Raw genomic sequence first — 22,265 nt, 5'->3', positions numbered from 1 at the left:
GCTGATCCACCAGGACGATCCAGTGAGGCTCGGGCCACTGAAAACGTTTATCCACCCGGACAATCCAACTTCTTTTTCTGGAATTGAAGCTCCAAATGGGCTCGGAATGGCTGTGTGGCAGTGGGGAAAAGTGAAAATGATCCGGAAAAATGAGGTCTGTTGCTGAGAGCTGATGGTGATCGGTTTTGAAAACCACAGTGGAAGCAGCCTTGTCAGTACTGCACGCTTGTTGTAGTGAGGAGGGAGCTAGTAGTTCAAAATCAGAAAGTTAAAACTTGAGTCAGATAAAGGAACTGGGTGGGCCCAGTATGATACTTTTGTCAAATATGTACTTCTCGTCTCGTGATGACATATTCAGTTCCTGCTCTACTTCCTCCTGAGACAGTCACAAGGCCATCGAACTCACCAGACAAGCTTGAAGATGGGGACGTCCTGGAACTGTGCTTTTGTATTGGCGATCTTTCTCGGTAAGGTCAGATTTCAATGTTTCATCTCTGGTTACAGAACATTTTGATGTGTGCAGGTTTTCAGTGCGTGGTTACGTCCCGATCCGCTGATTCAAACCCTTTCTCAGAACATACGCAATTCCAATTTTCACCTTCAGCCCTTGACTTCCTCAGCTTCTGTTGAACTGCCTTGATCTCGGTCTACCTCCACAAGTCTCTCTCTCTCTCTCTCTCTCTCTCAATACCTCCGACTATCCACACACTTTCACCCTCAATATCCTTTCTTCCTTTTGCTCATTTAGCTCTTTCATTATTTTTGGTCCTTCAACTCATCTATCAGTTTCTTCATGCAAGTCTGTCTGTCTCCCTCCCCCTCCCGTATACTTGTCTGAATGGTAAATAATGTTCCTCTTTCTGCTGCACGTATTGCTGGCCTCCTGCTGTGACCATCGAACTATGTATTTCCAGTCTGGTCACCATTTGATGCCGTGCTTATCACATCCTGACATTTTCCTCGCCTTTCATAGAAGTTCGGGGCACTCAGACCCACCAACTCTTAGACTCCAGCACCTGCTTCCCTGTCCATCCTTTCAATCTGGAGACATGAGGGAGAAACTCCTCCCAGAGAGAGGGAGGGGATATCACATTTTTTTCAGGATATTTTAATTGGCCTATTTGGATTTCAGAGTGGCATAGTCTCATGGAACACTTCAGCCCAGAAACAGACCCTTCAGCCCATCCAGATCATGCTAACCTGTAAGTCTACATAGTCCATTAAACCAAAACCCAGGCAAACTCTCCATACCCCTCCCATTCATGTACTTACCCAAATTTCTCTTAAATTTTGAAATTGAACACACATCCACCACTTCGTCCGGCAGCTCGTTCCACACCCTCACCATCCTCTGAGTGAAGAAGCTCGTCCTGATGTTCAGCTTTCATTCTGAACCCATGAATTCAAGTTCCACCCACCCAACAGTCAAAAGAGTCTGCTTGCATTTACACGATACTCCTCATAGTTTTGTATACCTCTATCAAACCTCCCCTCATCGGAGAGCTTTTTCTGGTTGGCTGCTGGAGAGTAGTGGTGCTCTGCAGGGGTTTCTGTTTGCACCACTTCTTTTCATTGACTTGGATGATGGAATTGATGGATTTCTGGGCAAGTTTGAGGACAATACAAAGGTACGGGAGGGGCAGGTAGTGTTGAGGAAGCAGGGGTGGTTGCAGAAGGTCTTTGACAGACTAGGGGAATAGGCAAAGAAGTGGCAGATAGAATACAGTGTCTACTTTTTTTCCTTCTATCAAAACGCATGACCATACACTTCCCAACAATATTGCATCTGCCAGACACCCTGCAGAAAACAGTGTACAATTTATGCCTTCTACCAAAGCGCATGACCATACACTTCCTGATGCCATTTTCTAAACAGGGAGAAAATTCAAAAATCTTATTAAAATCCATGGTTAAGATATAATTTAAAGTTTTATAAAGAAAAGTATTGTGCAAGTGCACATTAATCCAAAAGAAACTGATTTGTCCAGAAGTGACGACATATTTGAGAAAAAAAGTAACCTCATTAGAACCGCCCAGTCGAGAAAAAAAAACCTATTCTAATAGCCCCCCTCCCCGAAAGCCCAGAAAAAAGCGACCGATAGGATAGTTGCATGCTAAGGCTAATGACCCTTAACCCCATCCTCCATTATCCCACCAAAATTAGCCATAATAAAATTTCAAATACTGCAATGTTACGTCTGACAGCAATAACATCGTAACTGGTGACGACCATCTTAAATTCATCTAAAGTGTATTAATCACGTATTCAGAAAAGAATAAGTCCAAGTAGATAATATTAGAATGGAACTTCTTTCTTTCAAAATAAACTTAAAAGTCATACAAAAAATAAGTGAATATTACTTCAGAGTAGATAAATCCCCAGGGCCTGACAGGCTATTTCCTCGGACGTTGAAGGAGACTAGTGTTGAAATTGCAGGGGCCCTGGCAGAAATACTTAAAATGTCAATATCAGGTGCTGGAGGATTGGAGTTTCAGTGTTATTCCATTGCTCATGTAGTTCCATTGTTTGAAAAAAAGGCTCAAAAAGTAAGCTGGGAAATTATAGTTTGATATCAGTAGTAGGTAAATTATTGGAAGGAATACTAAGTATTTGGATAGACAGGGACTTATTTGAAAAAGTCAGCATGGCTTTGTGCATGGTAGGTCATGTTTAACCAATCTATTAGAGTTTCTCGAGGAAGTTACCAGGAAAGTGGATGAAGAGAAGGCAGTGGATGTTGTATACATGGACTTCAGTAAGACCTTTGACAAGGTCCCACATGGCAGGTTTGTTAGGAAGATTCAGTCGCTAGGTATACGTGGAGAGGTAATAAATTGGATTAGACATTGGTTCAATGGAAGAAGCCAGAGAGTGGTAGTGGAGGATTGCTACTCTGAGTGGAGGCCTGTGACTAGTGGTGTCCCAAAGGGATCAGTGCAGGGTCCATTGTGATATGTCATCTATATCAATGATCTGGATGATAACGTGGCAAATTGGATCAGCAAATTTGCTGATGATACAAAGATTGGAGGTGTACTGGACAGTGAGGAAGGTTTTCAAAGCTTGCAGAGGGATTTGGACTAGTTGGAGGAATGGGCTGAAAAATGACAGATGGAGTTTAACGCGGACAAGTGTGAGTTATTGCACTTCGAAAAGTCAAACCAAGGTAGAACATACAAGGTAAATGGTAGGACACTGAGGAGTGCAGTAGAACAGAGGGATCTGGGAGTATAGATACATAATTCCCTAAAAGTGGCTTCACAAGTATAGGGTTGTAACAAAAGCTTTTGGTACATTGACCTTTATAAATCAAAGTATTGAGTATAAGAGTTGGAATGTAATGGTGAGGTTGTATAAGACATTGGTGAGTAAATTTGGAGTATTGTGTGCAGTTTTGGTCACCTAATTACAAGAAGGATATTAATAAGGTTGAAAGAGTGCAGAGAAGGTTTACAAGGATGTTGCCGGAAATTAAGAAATTGAATTACAGAGAAAGGTTGAATAGGTTAGGACTTTATTCCCTGGAGCATAGGAGAATGATGCGTGATTTGATAGAGGTGTATAAAATTATGATGGGTATAGATACAGTGAATGCAAGCAGGCTTTTTTCCACTGAGGCCAAGGGAGGAAAAAAAAACAGAGGTCATGGGTTAAGGGGGAAAATTTTAAGAGAACATTGTGGGGGGGGGAGCTTCTTCACACAGAGAGTGGTGGGAGTGTGGAATGAGCTGCCAGATGAAGTGGTGAATGCAGGCTCACGTTTGATATTTAAGAAAAACTTGGACAGGTATATGGATGAGAGGGGTTTGGAGGGATATGGCCCTGGTGCAGGTCAATGGGACTAAGCAGAAAAATGGTTCGGCATAACCAAGAAGGGCCAAAAGGCCTGTTTCTGTGCTATAATGTTCTATGGTTCTATATATATATATCTCAAACCTAAATCTATATTAATATTGAGACAAGTGAAAAGATAATTCAAACCAGGTCCTATACAGACCTCTATGATATAATACAGGTTTCCTTCAAAGCAACTATGAACATACACTAATCATTAACAAATAAAAAGAAGAATTAAATCAGCCAAGTCCCGTACGGACATCCAAAAAGCATAGTATAGACTTTTCTCAAGACATCTATAAACATCTCAAAGATCAGAATTACCTATTCAGGTTACAGTCGGCTTAACTTTGAAGTTTTTAATAAACTGCCACCCTTCATCAGGGGAGTAGATCCTCTGTGGCTGGGAGTCAGGGGGGAAGATTATCAGCTGCGCAGGGTTGCGAAGTGATGGATGGCAATTTTTCTTATACAATTCACTCATCACTTCCTTCTTATTCCACTTATTTCCTTCTTTTGGCAAAAATCTCCGGAGGAAAATCTTCGACTATACAAATTTCAATTGAATTCAAGATTATTTTCTGCTTTCTTCTGGCCTCTCGAAGTATGGCTTCTTTGGTTGTATAATAATGCAAGCCAAGTACGATTGGCCAGGGGTGTATTTCAGATGAATGCCAAAATCCTGGAATTCTATGGACTCTGTCGAGTAAGGGGATCACTTCAAGAGTCTCACTAAAAAGTGATTACAGCGCATCTGAGAAGAACTTTAACAGGTCAACAGTTTCAGTATTTTCAGGCAAACATAACATACACAAGTTTCTCCGACGTGCTTTGCTGTCTAAATCAATCATTTTTTTCTTAATTTTTGATAGTTCCGAGGTAATTTCATTAATTCTCTTTTCCATAGATGACATCTTCAATTCTTGTTTGTTGATAGTTTGCCTGAATTGTTCATGTTCCTCTCGATTTGATGGGTAGTCTGCTTGAGCATCTGAAATTGAAAGTCCAGATTCTTCAGAGATTCTTGGACATCTGAGTGGCATGAATCATCCTATTCAGCATAAAAAGATTTTTAAGAAATTAAAAAAACAATATAGATATTATTTTTGCACAAGAAACTCATGTATGGAGACAGGATGAAGATTCTGGAAGGACCCTTCATGTCATTCGTTATCAACAAATAAAGTTAGAGGAGTATCTATTTTTGTTAACTCTAAAATCCCTTTTGTACATTTTGATACTATTACAGATTCGATTAGAAGATATTTAATAGTCACTGGTTTATTATGTGGTCAAAAGGTAGCTGTGGTGCGTGTATATGCACTTAATTCAGACCGTCCTGAATTTTTAAAGTTTTTTTCTGAGTTACCGAATCTGAATGAATATAAGCTGATCATGGGTGGTGACTTTAATTGCTGTCTAAATCCGGCAATTGACAGTTCATCAACCAATCCGTCACTTCCTAATAAAGCAGCGGCCTGTATTAATTCTTTTCTAATAGAATATGGCCTGGTTGATATTTGGAGATATAAACACCCCAACGACAAAGATTTTTCTTCTTTTTCACACGTTCATCATAAATACTCAAGAATTGATTACTATTTTCTAGGTACACGCTTGTTACACTCTGTTGCCGGGTGTACGTATGATGTCATTGCATTGTCACACCTGTAAAATTAACTCTGAAGCTCGCTGATAGTCTTTTGAAAATGTCACAGTGGAGATTGAATCCCATATTGTTGCAGGATCCAGCTTTTGTTAGTCTTATTAAGGAGCAAATTTCTATATTTTTTGAACATGATACAACTGAAGGAATGTCAAATTTGGTTATATGGGATATGATGAAATCCTTTCGTAGGGGACAGATAATTTCATATTCAGCAGGTTTAAGAAAGAAAACTAAAGTGGAACTGTTAGTGCTTACTAATAAAATTAGAGAGATAGATAGAGTGTATTCAGTAAACCTACTGAAGATCTATATAAGGAAAGGGTTGAACTTCAAACACAATATGATTTACTTCTGACTTTTTACATCGAACAGCAAATTTTTAAATCTAAAATTTCATTTTATATACATGTAAGTAAATCAGGTAAACTCTTAGCTGGTCAGTTAAAGGCAAACATGGTTGGAAGACAGATTTTGAAAATATGCAGAGCAGATAGAACTGAAACATTAGACCCTTATGAAATTAATAAGATATTTATGAATTTCTATTCCAATCTTTATAAATTTGAATTCTCTGACAATACTTTTATTATGAACAGATTTTTGCAAAAATTAAATATACATAAAATTTTGACTCAAGGTGTTATTATACTAGATACACCTATTAAACAAAAAAAAAAGCTGAAGCTATATCCTCTATGCAACAAGGGGAAAGCTCTGGGACCAGATGGATATACAGTGGAATTTTATAAGACCTTCAATGAAATGCTTATACCACATCTTTGTCAAACTTTCACTGATTCTATATCCTCTGGGAATCTTCTGAAAACTTTTTATGAGGCATTAATTTCATTGATTCCTTAAAAAGGAAAAGATTTATCTGAATGTGCATCCTATAGACCTATTTCCTTACTGAATGTGGATTTTAAAATTGTCTCTAAGATTTTAGCCAATATACTTGAGAATGTTTTGCTTACTGTTATCTCAAATGATTAAAGTGGATTTATTAAAAATAGGTATTCACATTTTAATTTTTGAAGATTGATAAATATTATTTATTCCCCCTCAGTTAAAGAATCTGAATGTATTGTATCTCTGGATGCAGAGAAAGCTTTTGACAGGGTGGAATGGTCTTATTTGTTTCAGGCTTTGAAGAGGTTTAATTTCAGTCTGGAATTTATTTCCTGGATCAAACTGATTTATCAAGCCCCAGTGGCTGCAGTTATAACTAATAATCAAAAATTTCCTTATGTTAGATTATATAGACAACCCATCAGGGTTGTCCTCTCAGTTCTTTATTATTTTATTTGGTTTTAGAACCACTTGCTTTGCTCTTAGGGATTCTAATTCTGTTAAGGGTATTAAGAGAGGGGATAAACTACATAAGGTTTCATTATACGCAGAGGATTTATTAGTTTACATTTCAAACCTTAGGAAATCTATTCCCTTTATTTTATCCATATTTACTGAATTTACTATTTTGTCTGGATATAAACTAAACTTACATAAAAGTGAATTATTTCCCATTAATAATTACTCTGATTATTATGATCAAATACACTTTAATGTTGCTAAAAATTATTTTATTTATCTTGGTATTAAAATTACTAAAAATTTTAAAAGACTTATATAATTTCCTTCCTCTAATTGACTATACACAACAAATGTTTTCCAAATGGTCACCTATGACGATGTCATTAAGTTGTCGAATAAATGCTATAAAAATGGTAATCTTACTGAAATTTTTATATGCATTTCATGTGGTTCCATAATTTGTCCCAAAAATGGTTTTTGACAGAATAGATTCCATGATTCTGTCATACATTTGGAATAATAAAATCTCTAGAGTGAATAAATCTTTATTGCAAAAATAAAAAAAAATGGAGGACTGATGTTACCAAACTTTAGATTTTATTATTGGGCAATTAATATTCATTATATCACATTTTGGGTTCACGGTATAGATGATCAGGACTGCCTTTCATGGTTACACTCAGAGGAGAGCTCGGTGAGGGGGTTTTCTTTGGTTTCTTTACTGGGAGCTCCTCTTCCTTCTTCGTTCTCTGGGATGGGTAGACAAGGTCTTGGTCCCATTGTTAAATATACATTAAAAATTTGGTCTCAGTTTCGCAGATTTTTTGAATTAAATAACTTTGTCCCCTCCAGTAATAGCCATTTTAACTTTTCCTTTAAATTTTGGATAAGGCTTTTTTAATATGGAAAACTTCAGGAATAAGAACTTTTTTACATTTGTTTTTAGAGGACTGTTTAATGTCTTTTTTGCAGCTGGTGGATAAATGTGATATATCTAATGCACATTTTTTTTTAGATATTTACAAGTTAGGAATTTTTTATGTGATTTCAATAGACAATAGACAATAGGTGCAGGAGTAGGCCATTCGGCCCTTCTAGCCAGCACCACCATTCACTGTGATCATGGCTGATCATACACAATCAGTACTCCATTCCTGCCCTCTCCCCATATCCCTTGACCCTGCTATCTATAAGAGCTCTACCTAACCCTCTTTTGACTGCATCCAGAGACTTGGCCTCCACTACCTTCTGGGGCAGAACATTCCACATATCCACCACTCTCTGGGTGAAAAAGTTTTTCCGCATCTCAGTTCTAAATGGCCTACCACTTATTCTTAAACAGTGGCCTCTAGTTCTGGACTCACCCATCAGTGGGAACATGCTTCCTGCCTCCGGCGTGTCCAATCCCTTAATAATCTTATATGCCTCAATCAGATCCCCTCTCATCCTTTTAAATTCCAGTGTTTCTGAGCCCAGTTGCTCCAATCTTTCAACATATGACAGTCCCGCCATTCCGGGAATTAACCTTGTGAACCTACGCTGCACTCCCTCAATAGCAAGAATATCCTTCCTCAAATTTGGAGACCAAAACTACACACAATACTCCAGATGGGGTCTCACCAGGGCCCTGTACAGTTGCAGAAGGACCTCTTTACTCCTACACTCAATACCTCTTGTTATAAAAGCCAGCATGCCATTAGCTTTCTTTACTGCCTGCTGTACCTGCATGCTTGCTTTCATTGACTGATGTACAAGAACACCTAGATCTTGTTGTGCTTCCCCTTTTCCTAACTTGACTCCATTTAGATAGTAATCTGCCTTCCTGTTTTTGCATTTATCCACATTAAACTGCATCTGCCATACATTTGCCCACACACCCAACCTGTCCAATTCACCCTGCATTCTCATAACATCTTCTTGACACTTCACACTGCCACCCAGCTTTGTGTAATCAGCAAAATTGTTAATATTACTTTTAATCCCTTCATCTAAATCATTAATGTATATTGTAAACAGCTGTGGTCCCAGCACTGAACCTTGCAGTACCCCACTGGTCACAGCCTGCCATTCCGTAAGGGACCTGTTAATCGCTACTCTTTGTTTCCTATCAGCCAGCCAATTTTCAATCCATGTCAGTACTCTGACCCCAATACCATGTGCCCTAATTTTGCCCACTAATCTCCTATGTGGGACTTTATCAAAAACTTTCTGTAAGTCCAGATACACTACATCCATTGGCTCTCCCTTGTCCATTTCTTACCAAATTATCTATTTATTCATTTATCAAATATGATACATGCTATATTTCAGCTTAAACCATTTCAAAAAGGATTGGTAGCCATTATATATAATCAGTTAATGAATTCACATATGATGCCTAATGATAAGATTAAACGTGCTTGGGAAATGGAACTTCAGCATTCACTTTCAGATGATCAATGGAATAAAATTTATTATTTAGTTAATAATTCATCTATCTGCGCATGTCACTCCCTAATTCAGTTCAAGATAGCGCATAGGGCCCATATGTCAAAAAACAAACTAGTGCATATTTTTTCTAATATTAATCCCACCTGTGGTAGATGTAACACTGAGGTGTCTACCCTAACTCATATGTTTTGGTCCTGTACAAAGTTAAATAATTTTTGGAGAGATGTTTTTAGAACATTATCAAAAGTCATAGGTGTGGACTTACAACCTAATTCACTTACGGCAAACTTTGGGATTATTCCAAAGGAAGCAGGAAGTGTTCCTGCTTCTGCTCAACAATTGACAGCCTTTTCAACTTTACTGGTCAGGAGAGCTATTTTGTTAAACTGGAAAGATTCTAATCCACTTACTGTTTCTTTTGGCTCTTCTCCATTCCATCTTGTTGAAGCCTGGAGAAAATTAGAAGTCGGACGTTCGATACATCTTTTAAATTCATGCAAACCTGGTGACCTTTTATTCAATATTTTCCTATGATCTATATTTTTTTCTGTATCTTTTTTTAGGTAATTTTCTCTCTCTCTCTCTCTCTCTCTCTGTGCGAAGTTTCAGATTTAATCAGAAGGATGTTTTCTTTTTTCTTTAGTAATTTTATCCTCAAATGGACTGCCCAGTCCTCTTTTTATTTTGTTTTAGGTTAGTTTAGTGGTTTTTTACCTCTTAATTATAAAAAAAAAATCCAGTCTTTTTTTTGTATGAATTGCCAAGAGGAGTTGTGGTTCTTTGTTTATATATAATAGCCCAGTATTATATTTACATGACTTTGACAGTATACATCCCTTTCATTGTTTTGTACGTTTATTGCATTATGTATTTGATATAACTTCTCCTCTGATTAAATTAATAAAAAGATTGAAAATGAAATGAAAATTCAAAAATCTGAGGTGTAAAGGGACTTTGGAGTTCCTATGTAAGAAAGGCAAATGCAATGTTAGCTTTCATTTCAACAGGACAAGAAGATAAAAGCAAGCATGTAATGCTGAGGGTTTATGAAGCGTTGCTCAGACTGGAGTGTTGTGAACAGTTTTGAAACCCCTACCTAGGAAAACATGTTCTGGCACTGGAGAGAGTCAGAAGCAGGTTTAACATCACTGTCATATGTCATGAAATTTGTTGACTTTGCAGTAGCAGTACAATGCAATAGGTAATAATAGAGAAAAATGTGAATTACAGTACATATATATTAAATAATTAAATTAATTATGTAGTGCAAAGATAGAAATAAAATACTATTGAGATAGTGTTCATGGATTCAAAGTTGGTTCAGAAATCTGATGGCAGAGGGGAAGAAACTACTTGAATTATTGAATTTGTGCCTTTAGGCTCCCATACCTCCTTTCTGATGGTACAATGAGAAGTCCTGGGGGTTGGGGTCCTGAATGATGGATGCCACCTTTTTGAAGCACTGGTTCTTGTAGATATCCTGGATATTATGGAGCCTAGAGCACATGATGGATCTGACGAAGTTGACAACTCTCTGCAGTTTACTTTGATCCTGTACAGTAGCAACCCCCTCAGACCAGACAGTGGTACAGCCAGTTAGAATGCTCTTGGTAGAAATTTTCGAGTGTTTTTGTTGACATACCAAATCTACCCAAAGTCCTAATGAAACGCAGTCGCTGTCTAGTTTTCTTTGCAGTTTTATCAATATGTTGGACGCAGAACAGATAACAAAAATGATTCTGGGAATAACATATGAGCAACGATTGATGTCTCTGTGCCTGTCCTCTCTGGAGTTTAGGATAATGAGGGGGGATCTCATTGAAATCTATTAAGGCCTAGATAGATAGGACATGGAAAGGATGTTTCCTGTAGTTTGGAAGTCTAGGACCAGAGAGCACAGCCTCCGAATACACGGACATCCTTTTGGAACAGAACTGAGGAGGAACTTCGTTAGTCAGAGGGTGGTGAATCTGTGGAATGCACTGGCACAGACGGTTGTGGAGGCCAAGTCATTGATTATATTTAAAGTGGAGGTTGGTAGGTTCTCGATGAGTCGGGGCATCAAAGGCTATGGGGAGAAGACAGGAAAATAGGGTTGAGAGGGAAAGTAAATCAGCCATGATGGAATGACAGTGCCGACTCGATGGGCCAAATGGCCTACATCTGCTCCAATGTGGTGTTATGGTCTTAGTCAGAAGCAACTATGCTTCACTTCCCTTGGCCTCTACTCCAGCCTTTCTCTTTGTGCATTTATTTTGTTCCCAAAGTAACCTTATTATAAAAGGAGACAAAATAAAGCTTTAATTAAGATGACAGAGTGCCAGACTTTGTGGAAAATGTCCCAGTAAAAGCCATGCCAACCCCCTCAGAGGTGTGTGTTATCTCATAAGGCAGTGCACTGACGGAAAATATAAATTGCTTCACCTGGGACGATGCTCTGCAGGTTTTGAAGATGGAGTCACTACCTGGGTTTACTCACATACCTGACCACTCTCCTCTTGCCCAGCAAAATCCATCAGATTCACCCTGATCTCATCAGCAAAAGGGAGTGAACTCAAAGAGACCAACAGGTTACACAGTACAGATGCCCTGAGAGCTCACTCCTGGTGGAGAGGTCCCGTCCATCACCCTAGTGGGTGGCAACACTTGCCTTCGGTTCCTGAAGCTTGGCCAGGCTTGGTATGGAAACACTGATACCCAGGGACAGAAAAGTCTACAAGAAGGTGGTGGACACAGCCCAGATCATCACAGGCAAAGCTCTTCACATCACTGAGCACAACTACACGGAGGGGAGGGCTGCCGCAGGAAGATCATCCATCATCAATGACCCACCATCCAGGCCATGCTCTCTTCTCACTGCTACTGTCGGGAAGGCGATACAGGAGCCTCAGGCCCAACACCACCAGGTTCGGCAATAGTTATTACCCAACCTTCAGAGTACCGAACTTCACTTGCCAGGTTAATGGTGGTTCGTAAGGCAGGAAATATGACTAAATACTTTATTAACAGCATTTTTTCTGTGGTGAACTATTAACACAAACCGTAAAGAAGCAAGCGAAGGTGAGGTTGACTCAAGGGTTGAGCTGTGTGGGTGCGATGCAAAATCAGAGCTTGGCATGTTCGATTAGAAGGGAGATTGAGGCATGATCAAGATGGAGTTGGAGTTGGAGTAAGCGTGTTGGAGAGGAGTCAGTGCAGAGGAGTTTTGGAGCCTGTCCACCTAGACTGGGAGAGAGACTGGACTGTTCTAAACACTGAAAAATTTGGAGAGGTGGAGAACAGCCACAGGCTTGGCAGCGGGCTACAGGCCCAGGCCCTAGTGTGGGGCACCACCCAGTGTTGACAATTTAAACACTGAGACAGATAGACTGAAAACAGAATACAGGGAGTTAGGAAGGAAGTTGAGAAGCAGGACCTCAAAGGCAGTCATCTTGGGATTACTGCCTGTGCCATGCGACAGTGAGGATAGGAATAGAGTGAGGTGGAAGGTAAATGCATGGCTGAAGAATTGGAGAAGGGGGCAGATTTCTGGATCATTGGGATCACTTTTGGGGCAGGTGTGACCTGTGTAAAAAGGACGGGTTGCACTTGAATCCCAGGGGGACCAATATCCTGGCCGGGAGATTTGCTAAGGCTTTTGGGAAAGTTTAAGCAAGAACTGCTGGGGGGGTGGGAATTGAACTGAAGTGACAGAGGAAGAAGCAGTTGGCTCACAAATAGAGAAAGCTTGGAGACAGTGTGAGAGGGAAGGCAGGCAGGCGATGGAGAAGGACATGCTCAAACCAATGGTATGAGATGTGTCATACTTTAATGCGAGGAGTATCATGAACAAAGCAGATGAGCTTAGAGCGAGGATCAGTACTTGGAGCTATGATGTTGTGGCCATTACAGAAACATGAATGGCTCAGGGGCAGGAATGGTTATTTCAAGTGCCAGGTTTTAGATATTTCAGAAAGGAGAGGAATGGAAGCAAAAGAGGTGGGGGCGTGGCACTGTTGATTAGAGATATTGTAATGGCTGCAGAAAAAGAGGAAGTCATGGAGGAATTGTCTATGGAGTCTCTGGGTGGAAGTTAGAAACAGCAAGGGGTCAATAACTCTACTGGGTGTTTTTTTTATAGAACCCCCAATAGTAAGAGGGACATCGAGCAGCAGATAGGGAGACAGATTCCAGAAAGGTGTAATAATAGCAGGATTGTCATGGTAGGAGATTTTAATTTCCCAAATATTGATTAGCATGTCCCGAGAGCAAGGGGTTTAGATAGGGTGGAGTTTGTTCAGGAAGGTTTCTTGACACAATATGTAGATAAGCCTACAAGAGTAGAGGCTGTACTTGATCTGGTATTGAGAAATAAACCTGGTCAGGAGTCAGATCTCTCAGTGGGAGAGCATTTTGATCATAGACAGTGATCATAATTCTATCTCCTTTACAGCAGCATTGGAGAGAGTTAGGAACAGGCAAGTAGGAAAGCGTTTAATTGAAGCAAGGGGAAACATGAGGCTATCAAGCACGAATTAGGAAGCCAAAATTGGGAACAGATGTTCTCAAGGAAATATACGGAAGAAATGTGGCAAATATTCAAGGGGTATTTCGGTGGAGTTCTGCATAGGTATGTTCCAATGAGACAGGGAAAGGATGGTAGGGTACAGGAGCCGTGATGTACAAAGGCTGTTGTAAATCTAGTCAAGAAGTTAAGAAATGTTAACAAAAGGTTCAAAAGACTAGGTAATGATAGAGATCTAGAAAATTATAAAGCTAGCAGGAAGTAGCTTAAGAATAAAATTAGGAGAGCCAGAAGGGCTTCATGAGAAGGCCTTGGCAGACAGAATTAAGGAAAACTCCAAGGCATTTTACAAGTATGTGAAGAGCAAGAGGACATAATGTGAGAGAATAGGACTAATCAAGTGTGACAGTGCGTGCTTGGATACAGAGGAGATGGCAGAGGTATTTAATGAATACTTTGTTTCAGTATTCACTATGGGAAAGGATCTCGATGATTGTAGGGATGACACAGTGGACTGAAAAGCTTGAACATGTAGATATTTAGAAAGAGGATGTGCTGGAGCTTTTGGAAAACATCAAGTTGGATAGGTCACTGGGACCAGAGGGAAAGTACCCCAGGCTACTGTGGGAGGTGAGGAAGGAGATTGCTGAGCCTCTGGTGATGATCTTTGCATCATCAATGGGGACAGGAGAGGTTCTGGAGGATTGGAGGGTTTCAGATGCTGTTCCTTTATTCAAGAAAGGGAGTAGAGATAGACCAGGAAATTACAGGCCAGTGAGTCTTACCTCAGTGTTTGGTAAGTAGATGGAGAAGATCCTGAGAGGCAGGATTTATGAACATTTGGAGAGGCATAATAGATTAGGAATAGTCAGCATGGCTTTGTCAAAGGCAGGTCATGCCTTACGAGCCTGACTGAATATTTTGAAGATGTGATTAATCACATCGATGAAATTAGAGCAGCTGACGTAGTGCATATGGATTTCAGCAAGGCATTTGATAGGGAATCCCATTCAAGGTTTATTGAGAAGGTAGGGAGGCATGGGATCCAAGGGGACATTGCTTTGTGGATCCAGAACTGGCTTGCCCACAGACGGCGAAGAGTGGTTATAGACGGGTCATATTCTGCATGGAGGTAGGTGACCAGTGGTGTTTATCAGGGATCTGTTCTGGGACCCCTAATCTTTGTGATTTTTATAAATGACCTGGATGAGGAAGTGGAGGGATGGGTTAGTAACTTTGCTGATGACACAAAGGTTAGGGGTGTTGTGGATAGTGTGGAGGGCTGTCAGAGTTTACAGCGGGACATTGATAGGATGCAAAACTGGGCTGAGAAACGGCAGATGGAGTTCAACCCAGATAAGTGTGAGGTGGTTCATTTTGGTAGGTCAAATATGATGGCAGAATATAGTATTAATGGTAAGACTCTTGGCACTGTGGAAGATCAGAGGGATCTTGGGTTCCAAGTCCATAGGACACTCAACATTACTGCGCAGGTTGATTCTGTGGTTAAGAAGGTGAAAGGTGCATCGGCCTTTATCAATCCTGTGATTGAGTTTAGGAGCCGAGAGGTAATGTTGCAGCTATATAGGACCCTGGTCAGACCCCAGTTGGAGTACTGTGCTCAGTTCTGGTCACCTCACTACAGAAAGGATTTGGAAACTATAGAAAGGATGCAGAGGAGACTTATAATGATGTTGCCTGGATTGGAGAGCATGCCTTATGAGAATAGGTTGAGTGAACGAAGAATGAGAGGTGAGCTGATGGAAGTGTATAAGTTGATGAGAGGCATTGATTGTTGTTTAGTCAGCAGCTTTTTCCCAGGGTTGAAATGGCTAGCACGAGAGGGCACAGTTTTAAGAAAGTAGGTACAGAAGTAGGTACAGAGGAGATGTCACGGGTAAGTTTTTTTTTACTCAGAGAGTGGTGAGTGTGTGGTTTGAGCTGCTGGCAATAGTGGTGGTGGCAGAAATGATAGTGTATTTTAAGAGACCCCTGAATGGGTAAATGGAGCTTAGAAAAATAGAGGGCTCTAGGAACCCTAGGTAACTCCTATGGCAAAGATATGTTCAGCACAGCTTTGTGGGCTGAAGGGCTTGTATTGTGCTGTAGGTTTTCTATGTTTCTCTGTTAAAAGGCAGAATGTTGGGACCAGAGGCAGGGTCAGGTCCAAGTATGGGACACCACCCAGTGGTTCGACAATTTACACATTGACTCAGATAGACTGAAAAAGCAGAATGTTGGGACCGGAAGCAGGGTCAGGCTGATTTCTCTTGCTCTTTCACAACATTTGCTCCTCTCTTGGCAGTTCTGAGGCTGTGAAACTGCCTTTTTGGCTCCAAGTTTTGTATCTGCAAGTAATTTGCCCCTTTGTGTGATGAACTGAGGCTGAGGCTTTGGGCCTGCTCTGGCTCCTCTGGCCTCTGGGTGTATGGATGAGAAAATCGGCAGAGAAGGCAAAAGCTGCATCTATAGACAAGAGTAAACGGTCGATGTTTCAGTCCGAGACCTTTCATCAGAACAAACGTCCAGGTCTGTGGCTGGGTTGATTTGGAATGGTCTCGCTTGCCTTTATTGTTTGCAGGATTTGTGTTTCTTTTCTCTCTCTGCATTGGGTGTTGGTCTTTTGCTTAATTGGGTTATTCGGGTTTCATGCTTTGTGGCTGCCTGTAAGCAGACAAATCTCAAGGTTGGATAATTTGTACATACTTTGATAATAAGTGGACTTCTTTGAACCTTAATTCTGAACTGATTTCATTACCTAGGGACAAACTTCTGAAAGGACTCTACGACTCTTGCTCGGAGCATTATTATTTATTATTACCACAATTATTTTTATTGGTGTAGTTTGTCATCTTTTGCACATTGTCTCTTAGTCTTTGTGTTATAGTTTCAGATTGAGTTTATTGAATTTCTTTATTTTACTACGAATGTCTGAAAGAAGATGAATCTCAAAGTATTTGGTGATATACCTCCGAAGTTGTGGAATCAATTCAGAGTTGGTAAATTTATTTGAACTTTGAGGCTCCCTTGACAGTGCCCAGGAAGAGTGATGGTCTTTCTTGTCTCCTCTGGTGCACAGCTACCCCCTCAGTGATCTATTTTGATCCAAAAGTTCAAAGTAAATTTATTATCAATGGATATACAGGTCACCGTATACCTGCCTTGAGATTTGCTTTAAGAAAATAAAGAAATACAATATAGTTTATGAAATCTATAAATAACAAAGACTGACAAACAACCAATGTGCAAAAGCGGACAAGCAATAAAAGAAAAATGCATCGAGAATACTGAGCTGTAGAGTCGGTGTGAGTCTACGGGTTGTGGACGTAGCTCAGCATCAAGTTGAGTGAAGTTATTCTTGCGGGTTTAGGAACCTGATAAGATGGCACCAGCAAACCACAGCAACATTCTGTGGGCTAAATGTACCTCTTTCCAATTACTCTCACTGCAATCTGCAGTATATTTTTTCATTTTAAGCAATATGCTTTTAAATCGATTTAATGATCTGTAGATTTTGCGATCTGATAAATGTCTCGGCAGACTTAGCCCCCGAACAAGCAGGTATGGCACCTTTATGCTGATAAATGCTGATCACCATGGCTGGAAACGAGGCAGGAGGGAGTGTCTCCAAGCCAGGCTGAAACACAAAGGGATGAGGCCCCTCTACCCAGCATTTTGTTAGCAAATGTGCAGTGGCTGGAGAACAAAACTGAGGATCTGAGGGCAAGGGTGTTGTATTAGAGAGAAGTGTGAGACTGTTGAGTTCTCTGTTTGAACGTAACATGGCTTACTACCAGCACGCCAGATATGGTGATCAGACCCGAGGGTTTCTCGATTCACAGGATGGACAAAACTGCTGATTCAGAAAAGGCATATGTGTTCCATTACAAACTTGCAGTGTTGTTCCAATGTGGTGGTTTTGTTGAACTCGTGTTCCCCCACCCTTAAACACCTGACTGTTTAATGCCATCCATTTTATTTACCCAGCGAGTTCTCCATAATCCTGACCGCAGTTGATATACAACCAGCGGCCGACTATCAACAATACTGCATGATACTGTCTCCAAATGAGGAACAGTCTGTCCCAAAACATTTCAAATCATAGTCAGGGACTACAAGCAGGCTTGCTTGAAGAAAACCCTGTCCAAATACCAACAGCATATCACCTGTAGCATCAGAGGTCGCAACACATAAGACCACTGTCATATGTCTACTCTTCCATGGCCAGACCACATCTCAGTAAATCAGATCACTTGACTGTCCTTCACCCTCTTGCACACAGGCAGAGTCTAAAGAGTAAAACTCCGGAGATTAGCACAACAAAGGGTGGTCATGGGAGGTAGAGGAGTGGCTAAGAGATTGCTTCGAGTCAGTGGGCTGGGCCGTGTTCAAGGACTCAGCTGTGGATCAGGATGACTACACCATGATCGTCACAGACTTTGAGTGTGTCCCCACAAAATCACTCAGAATCTTTCCCAACCAGAAGCCCTGGATGAACCGTGAGATCTACAGTCTGCTGAGGGCCAGATTGGACACGTTCACAGCTGGTGACCATGAAGGTTACAGGAGATCTAAGTGCAATTTGCGGAAAGTAATCTCATGGGTGAAGTGGCAATTCTAGACTAAACGAAGAATGCTCGACAGTTGTGGCAGGGCTCGGATACCATCACTGCTTATTACGTTAAATCAAGCGACATAGGCGACAACAGGGCTTCGCTCCAGATGAAATCAATGTCTTCTATGCTCACTTTGTCCTTCAGAACTGGGAGGAATTATCACAAACTTCCACAGACCCAAATGATCCTGTGATCTCTGAGGCCAATATGTGAGCAGCCTTCAGGAGGGGGATTCACAAAAAGCATCTTGCTCAGACAGGGTAGCTGGCCAAGTACTAAAGACCTGTGCTGATCAGCTGTTTGGAGTGTTCACTGAGATCTTTAAACTCTCACTTCGATAGTCTGAGGTACCCACCTGCTTCTATCAGGGTTCGATTATATCAGTGCCTAAGAAGGTAACCTGCCTCAGTGGTTATCATCCAGTAGCACTTACATCCACTGTGATGAAGTGTTTTGAGAGGTTTGTGTTGAAACATATCAGCTTGTGCCAGAGAAGTGACTTGAATCTGCTCCAGTTTGCCTACCGGAGCAACAGGTCCACAGCAGATGCCATCGCATTGGCTCTTCACTCAATCCTGGAAAATCTGGACAGCAAAGATCCATACATCAGGATGTTCTTTATCGAGGGACTTCCAGTGAGGCATGAGGCAAGATGGCAACATGGCACTGAGCGCTGACATAAAACCCTCCTTTTTCAAGTTATTCAGGGTTCATAGACAGTCTAAATACAAGGTTGAGTTGGAGAAAGCTCTTACTAAAAATATGGCCTCAAAAATTCAAACTCAACCAAGAAACAAGATACCAGCAGACGACACCAAGCTAGCGATTCATCTGAGGAAATAGCTATGCTAATTAAGCAAACAATGGCAACGGAGATGGAATCGCTGCAAGAAACAGTAGCTCACATGCTAAAGGAGTCACTGGAAAAGGCTCTCGACCCCATACAGAAGCATATGGCAGAGAATGGTAACATTCTCAGGTCGTTAAAGGAGCAAGCGGACATCCATGCTAAAAAATTTAGCACGATCTTCAACAAAATAGAGAACATTCAGGTTTGCTTATGCAAGAATGAGAAAGTTACTAACTCCTGTCTCGCGGAGGTGACTAAGATAAGGAAGAAGCTAAACGACTTGGAGGACAGATCCAGGAGAAACAATGTGTGGCTGGTCAACCTATCAACAATATACCTGGCGATTTTGAAAGTGAACATCAAGGGCATGAAGATGTCGTTTAACTCGGCAGAGGAAACAAAAGAAGCTCTGAAATTATCGGTGCTGGGAGATATGGAAGAAGACCATGGGCAAAGTCCACATGCCCCTCAGGAGGAGATGGAACTGTATTAAGAGCTTGGACTAGCCTGTATGCGCAGTCTAACAGGCACGGGCAAATTCTAGGTGTGACATTCTCTGGTTATACTTTTACTGGAAAGTCATTCGTTGCATTTTTGTATTTAGTTAATTAAGGGGCCAATTTGTTTCTGAGTATTGCAGGTCAGAGTTTTAAGGTGATATTCAATATCCCCAATTGTCATACTTCATCAAGAATGAAGCTGAAAAACAGCAGTTTGTTCTGAATAACTTAGAACGTTATGTCTCCAGTAGTCTTGTTTACGTTCCTGGGCACCAGATAAGATAGCACTGGAGCCATCGCCAAGTGACGATCTGTTAAAGCGACAGTTTCTCACTAGAGAGCTGTTGGGGTCCTGATAATGTGTTATACTATATTTGAGAAGGAAATGGTTTTAATTATATAGGTTAACGGGTTTGTCCAGGTTTTTTTTCTTTTCTCTATGATATGATTGTCTATGAGAACTGCTTTACCTTTCTAATTTGTTGTTGCTAGAGGGGGGCAGTTAATGTCAGTGTTCGGTGTTTGACATTGCTAAGTGACACTCACAGATGTTACAAAGTAAAGGGTTGAATATGAGGGGTGATGGGAGGGGGGGGGTGGGAAGGGGGTAACTCAGGGCTCCACCACCGACTTACAACAACAGAGCCAGGGGAAGATGAGCAACACTGATAAATTAGAAAATCTTACTATTCTATCATTTAATGTTAGAGGATTAAACTCTCTCTACAAACGTTCAAATGTTTTAGGTTTCTTATGCAGGAAGAAAATAGATATTGCACTGTTACAGGAAACATATCTTAAACCTAATGACATTCCCAGGGTTCAAAACCGCTTTTATAAACCCGTTGTGGCTTCAGCTGATGGTACTCGTACCAAAGGAGTTATGATATTAATGAGATGTAATATTAATGTAGCAATTGAAAGGACAATAAAGGACGTCTAGCTTTTTGCTGTACATCCATTCAGGGTAAAAAAGTTGCATTCATTAGCCTATATGCCCCAGCTATTTTCAAGGTTGAATTTTTTCCCTCAATTACCTCACAATTACTGAAGATAACTGACTACCAACTATACGTTGGTTCGGACATGAATGCTTTGGTAAACATTAACCTTGATAAATCTTCCTCAACTATATCAAGCTCTCAAGAATCTGCTTCCAAACCACTTAATCTTTTTCTAACGGATTTAAATTTAATTGATATGTGGAGGGTGTATAATTCATCTGCTAAAGACTATACCTTCTTCTCCACAAGACATAAAACTTTCTCTCGGATAGATTACATTCTTGTATCCTCTGGTCTGCTGCCTTTAGTACACTCAATAGAATTTTTGCCCAGACATTTATCTGATCACAACCCAGTAATATCTACTTTTAATTATGGCAAAATTATAAATAAGGCTACTAGGTGGAGGTTTAACTCCACCCTTCTAAAAAACGACAAATTTCTATCACAACTGAGAACAAAACTGACAGAATTTATGAATTTAAATAAAAATAGTGTCTCAGATGTGACAGTGATTTGGGCCTCCATCAAGGGTTTCTTACAAAATAACGCCATATGGTTCAGTACCCATCTACAAAAAAGCTGGCTTCAAAAAATTTCCACCCTAGAAGAACAATGTAAGGTTTTCAAAAATGATCTCAAAAGGAGATACACCATAACAAAAGGAAACAAGCTCAAAACAAAACAAGCAGAATTAAATGATTTATTAAGAAGCAGGGCAGAATATATGATCCATATAACCAAACATACGTGTTAAGTAGAAGGCAGCAGACCGAACCATCTTTTGGCACTAACGCTCAAACAACAGGAAGCTAAAAGGGCTACACCAGCGATTAGGTGTACTAAACGTGGAGTCGTATCTTCAACAGAGGAAATAAATGAGACATTCAAGAATTAAAGAATTGTATACAATTGGCTCAGTTCCTTCTGAGAATGACTTCACCGATTTTTTTTAGTGGATTAGACCTCCCTACGTTGTCATTGGAGATCACCAAAACTCTAGACTCTCTTATTACACTGGATGAGCTACTGAAAGCAGTCAAAGCTACAAATAGATGCTGTATGCCAGGTATAGATGGCATACCTGTGGAACTTTACCTAGCACTTTGGGATATTCTTGGATCAGTATGGTTAGAAACATTAAATTATGCTTTTGGAAATGGCACTTTCCATAGAGATCTAAACACAGCCCTGATCACAGTTATACCCAAGTCTGGTAAGGACCCCTTGGAGTGTGCCAATTACCATCCAATCTCCTTGATAAATGCCGACCTCAAGATATTTTCCAAAGTCTTAGCCAGTAGACTTGAGACAGTAGTTGGGATAATAATTAACCCAGATTAGACGGGCATTATCAAGGGGCATCTCGCATCTGATAATATTCACCGGCTCTTACAAATACTGAGTGCAACACATAAAATTCCACCTGCTGAAAAAGCATTCTTTTGTCTTGAATGGCCATATCTTTGGAGAGTTCTTAAAGAATTTAAGTTTGGTGATAAATTTATTAATATGATTCAAACATTGTATGCTAATCCTTCAG

General features: G+C 40.4%; 1 protein-coding gene across 1 annotated transcript in view; it reads left to right on the top strand.

Annotated features, from left to right (window-relative positions):
* The first annotated feature begins 390 nt into the window (after positions 1-390).
* The window catches only part of LOC132395787 (SLAM family member 5-like), an 87,405-nt gene continuing 65,530 nt past the window's right edge, over positions 391-22,265 (top strand). Inside the window, exon 1 of the mRNA XM_059972826.1 lies at positions 391-467. Coding sequence (XP_059828809.1) covers positions 422-467 — 46 coding nt within the window. The 5' untranslated portion in view covers positions 391-421. The remainder of the gene's footprint in view (positions 468-22,265) is intronic.

Source organism: Hypanus sabinus, chromosome 6 (assembly GCF_030144855.1).
Source record: "Hypanus sabinus isolate sHypSab1 chromosome 6, sHypSab1.hap1, whole genome shotgun sequence".
Lineage (NCBI taxonomy): Eukaryota > Metazoa > Chordata > Chondrichthyes > Myliobatiformes > Dasyatidae > Hypanus > Hypanus sabinus.
The sequence above is the reverse complement of the archived record's forward strand: the minus strand, read 5'-3'. Positions and strand labels throughout refer to the sequence as shown.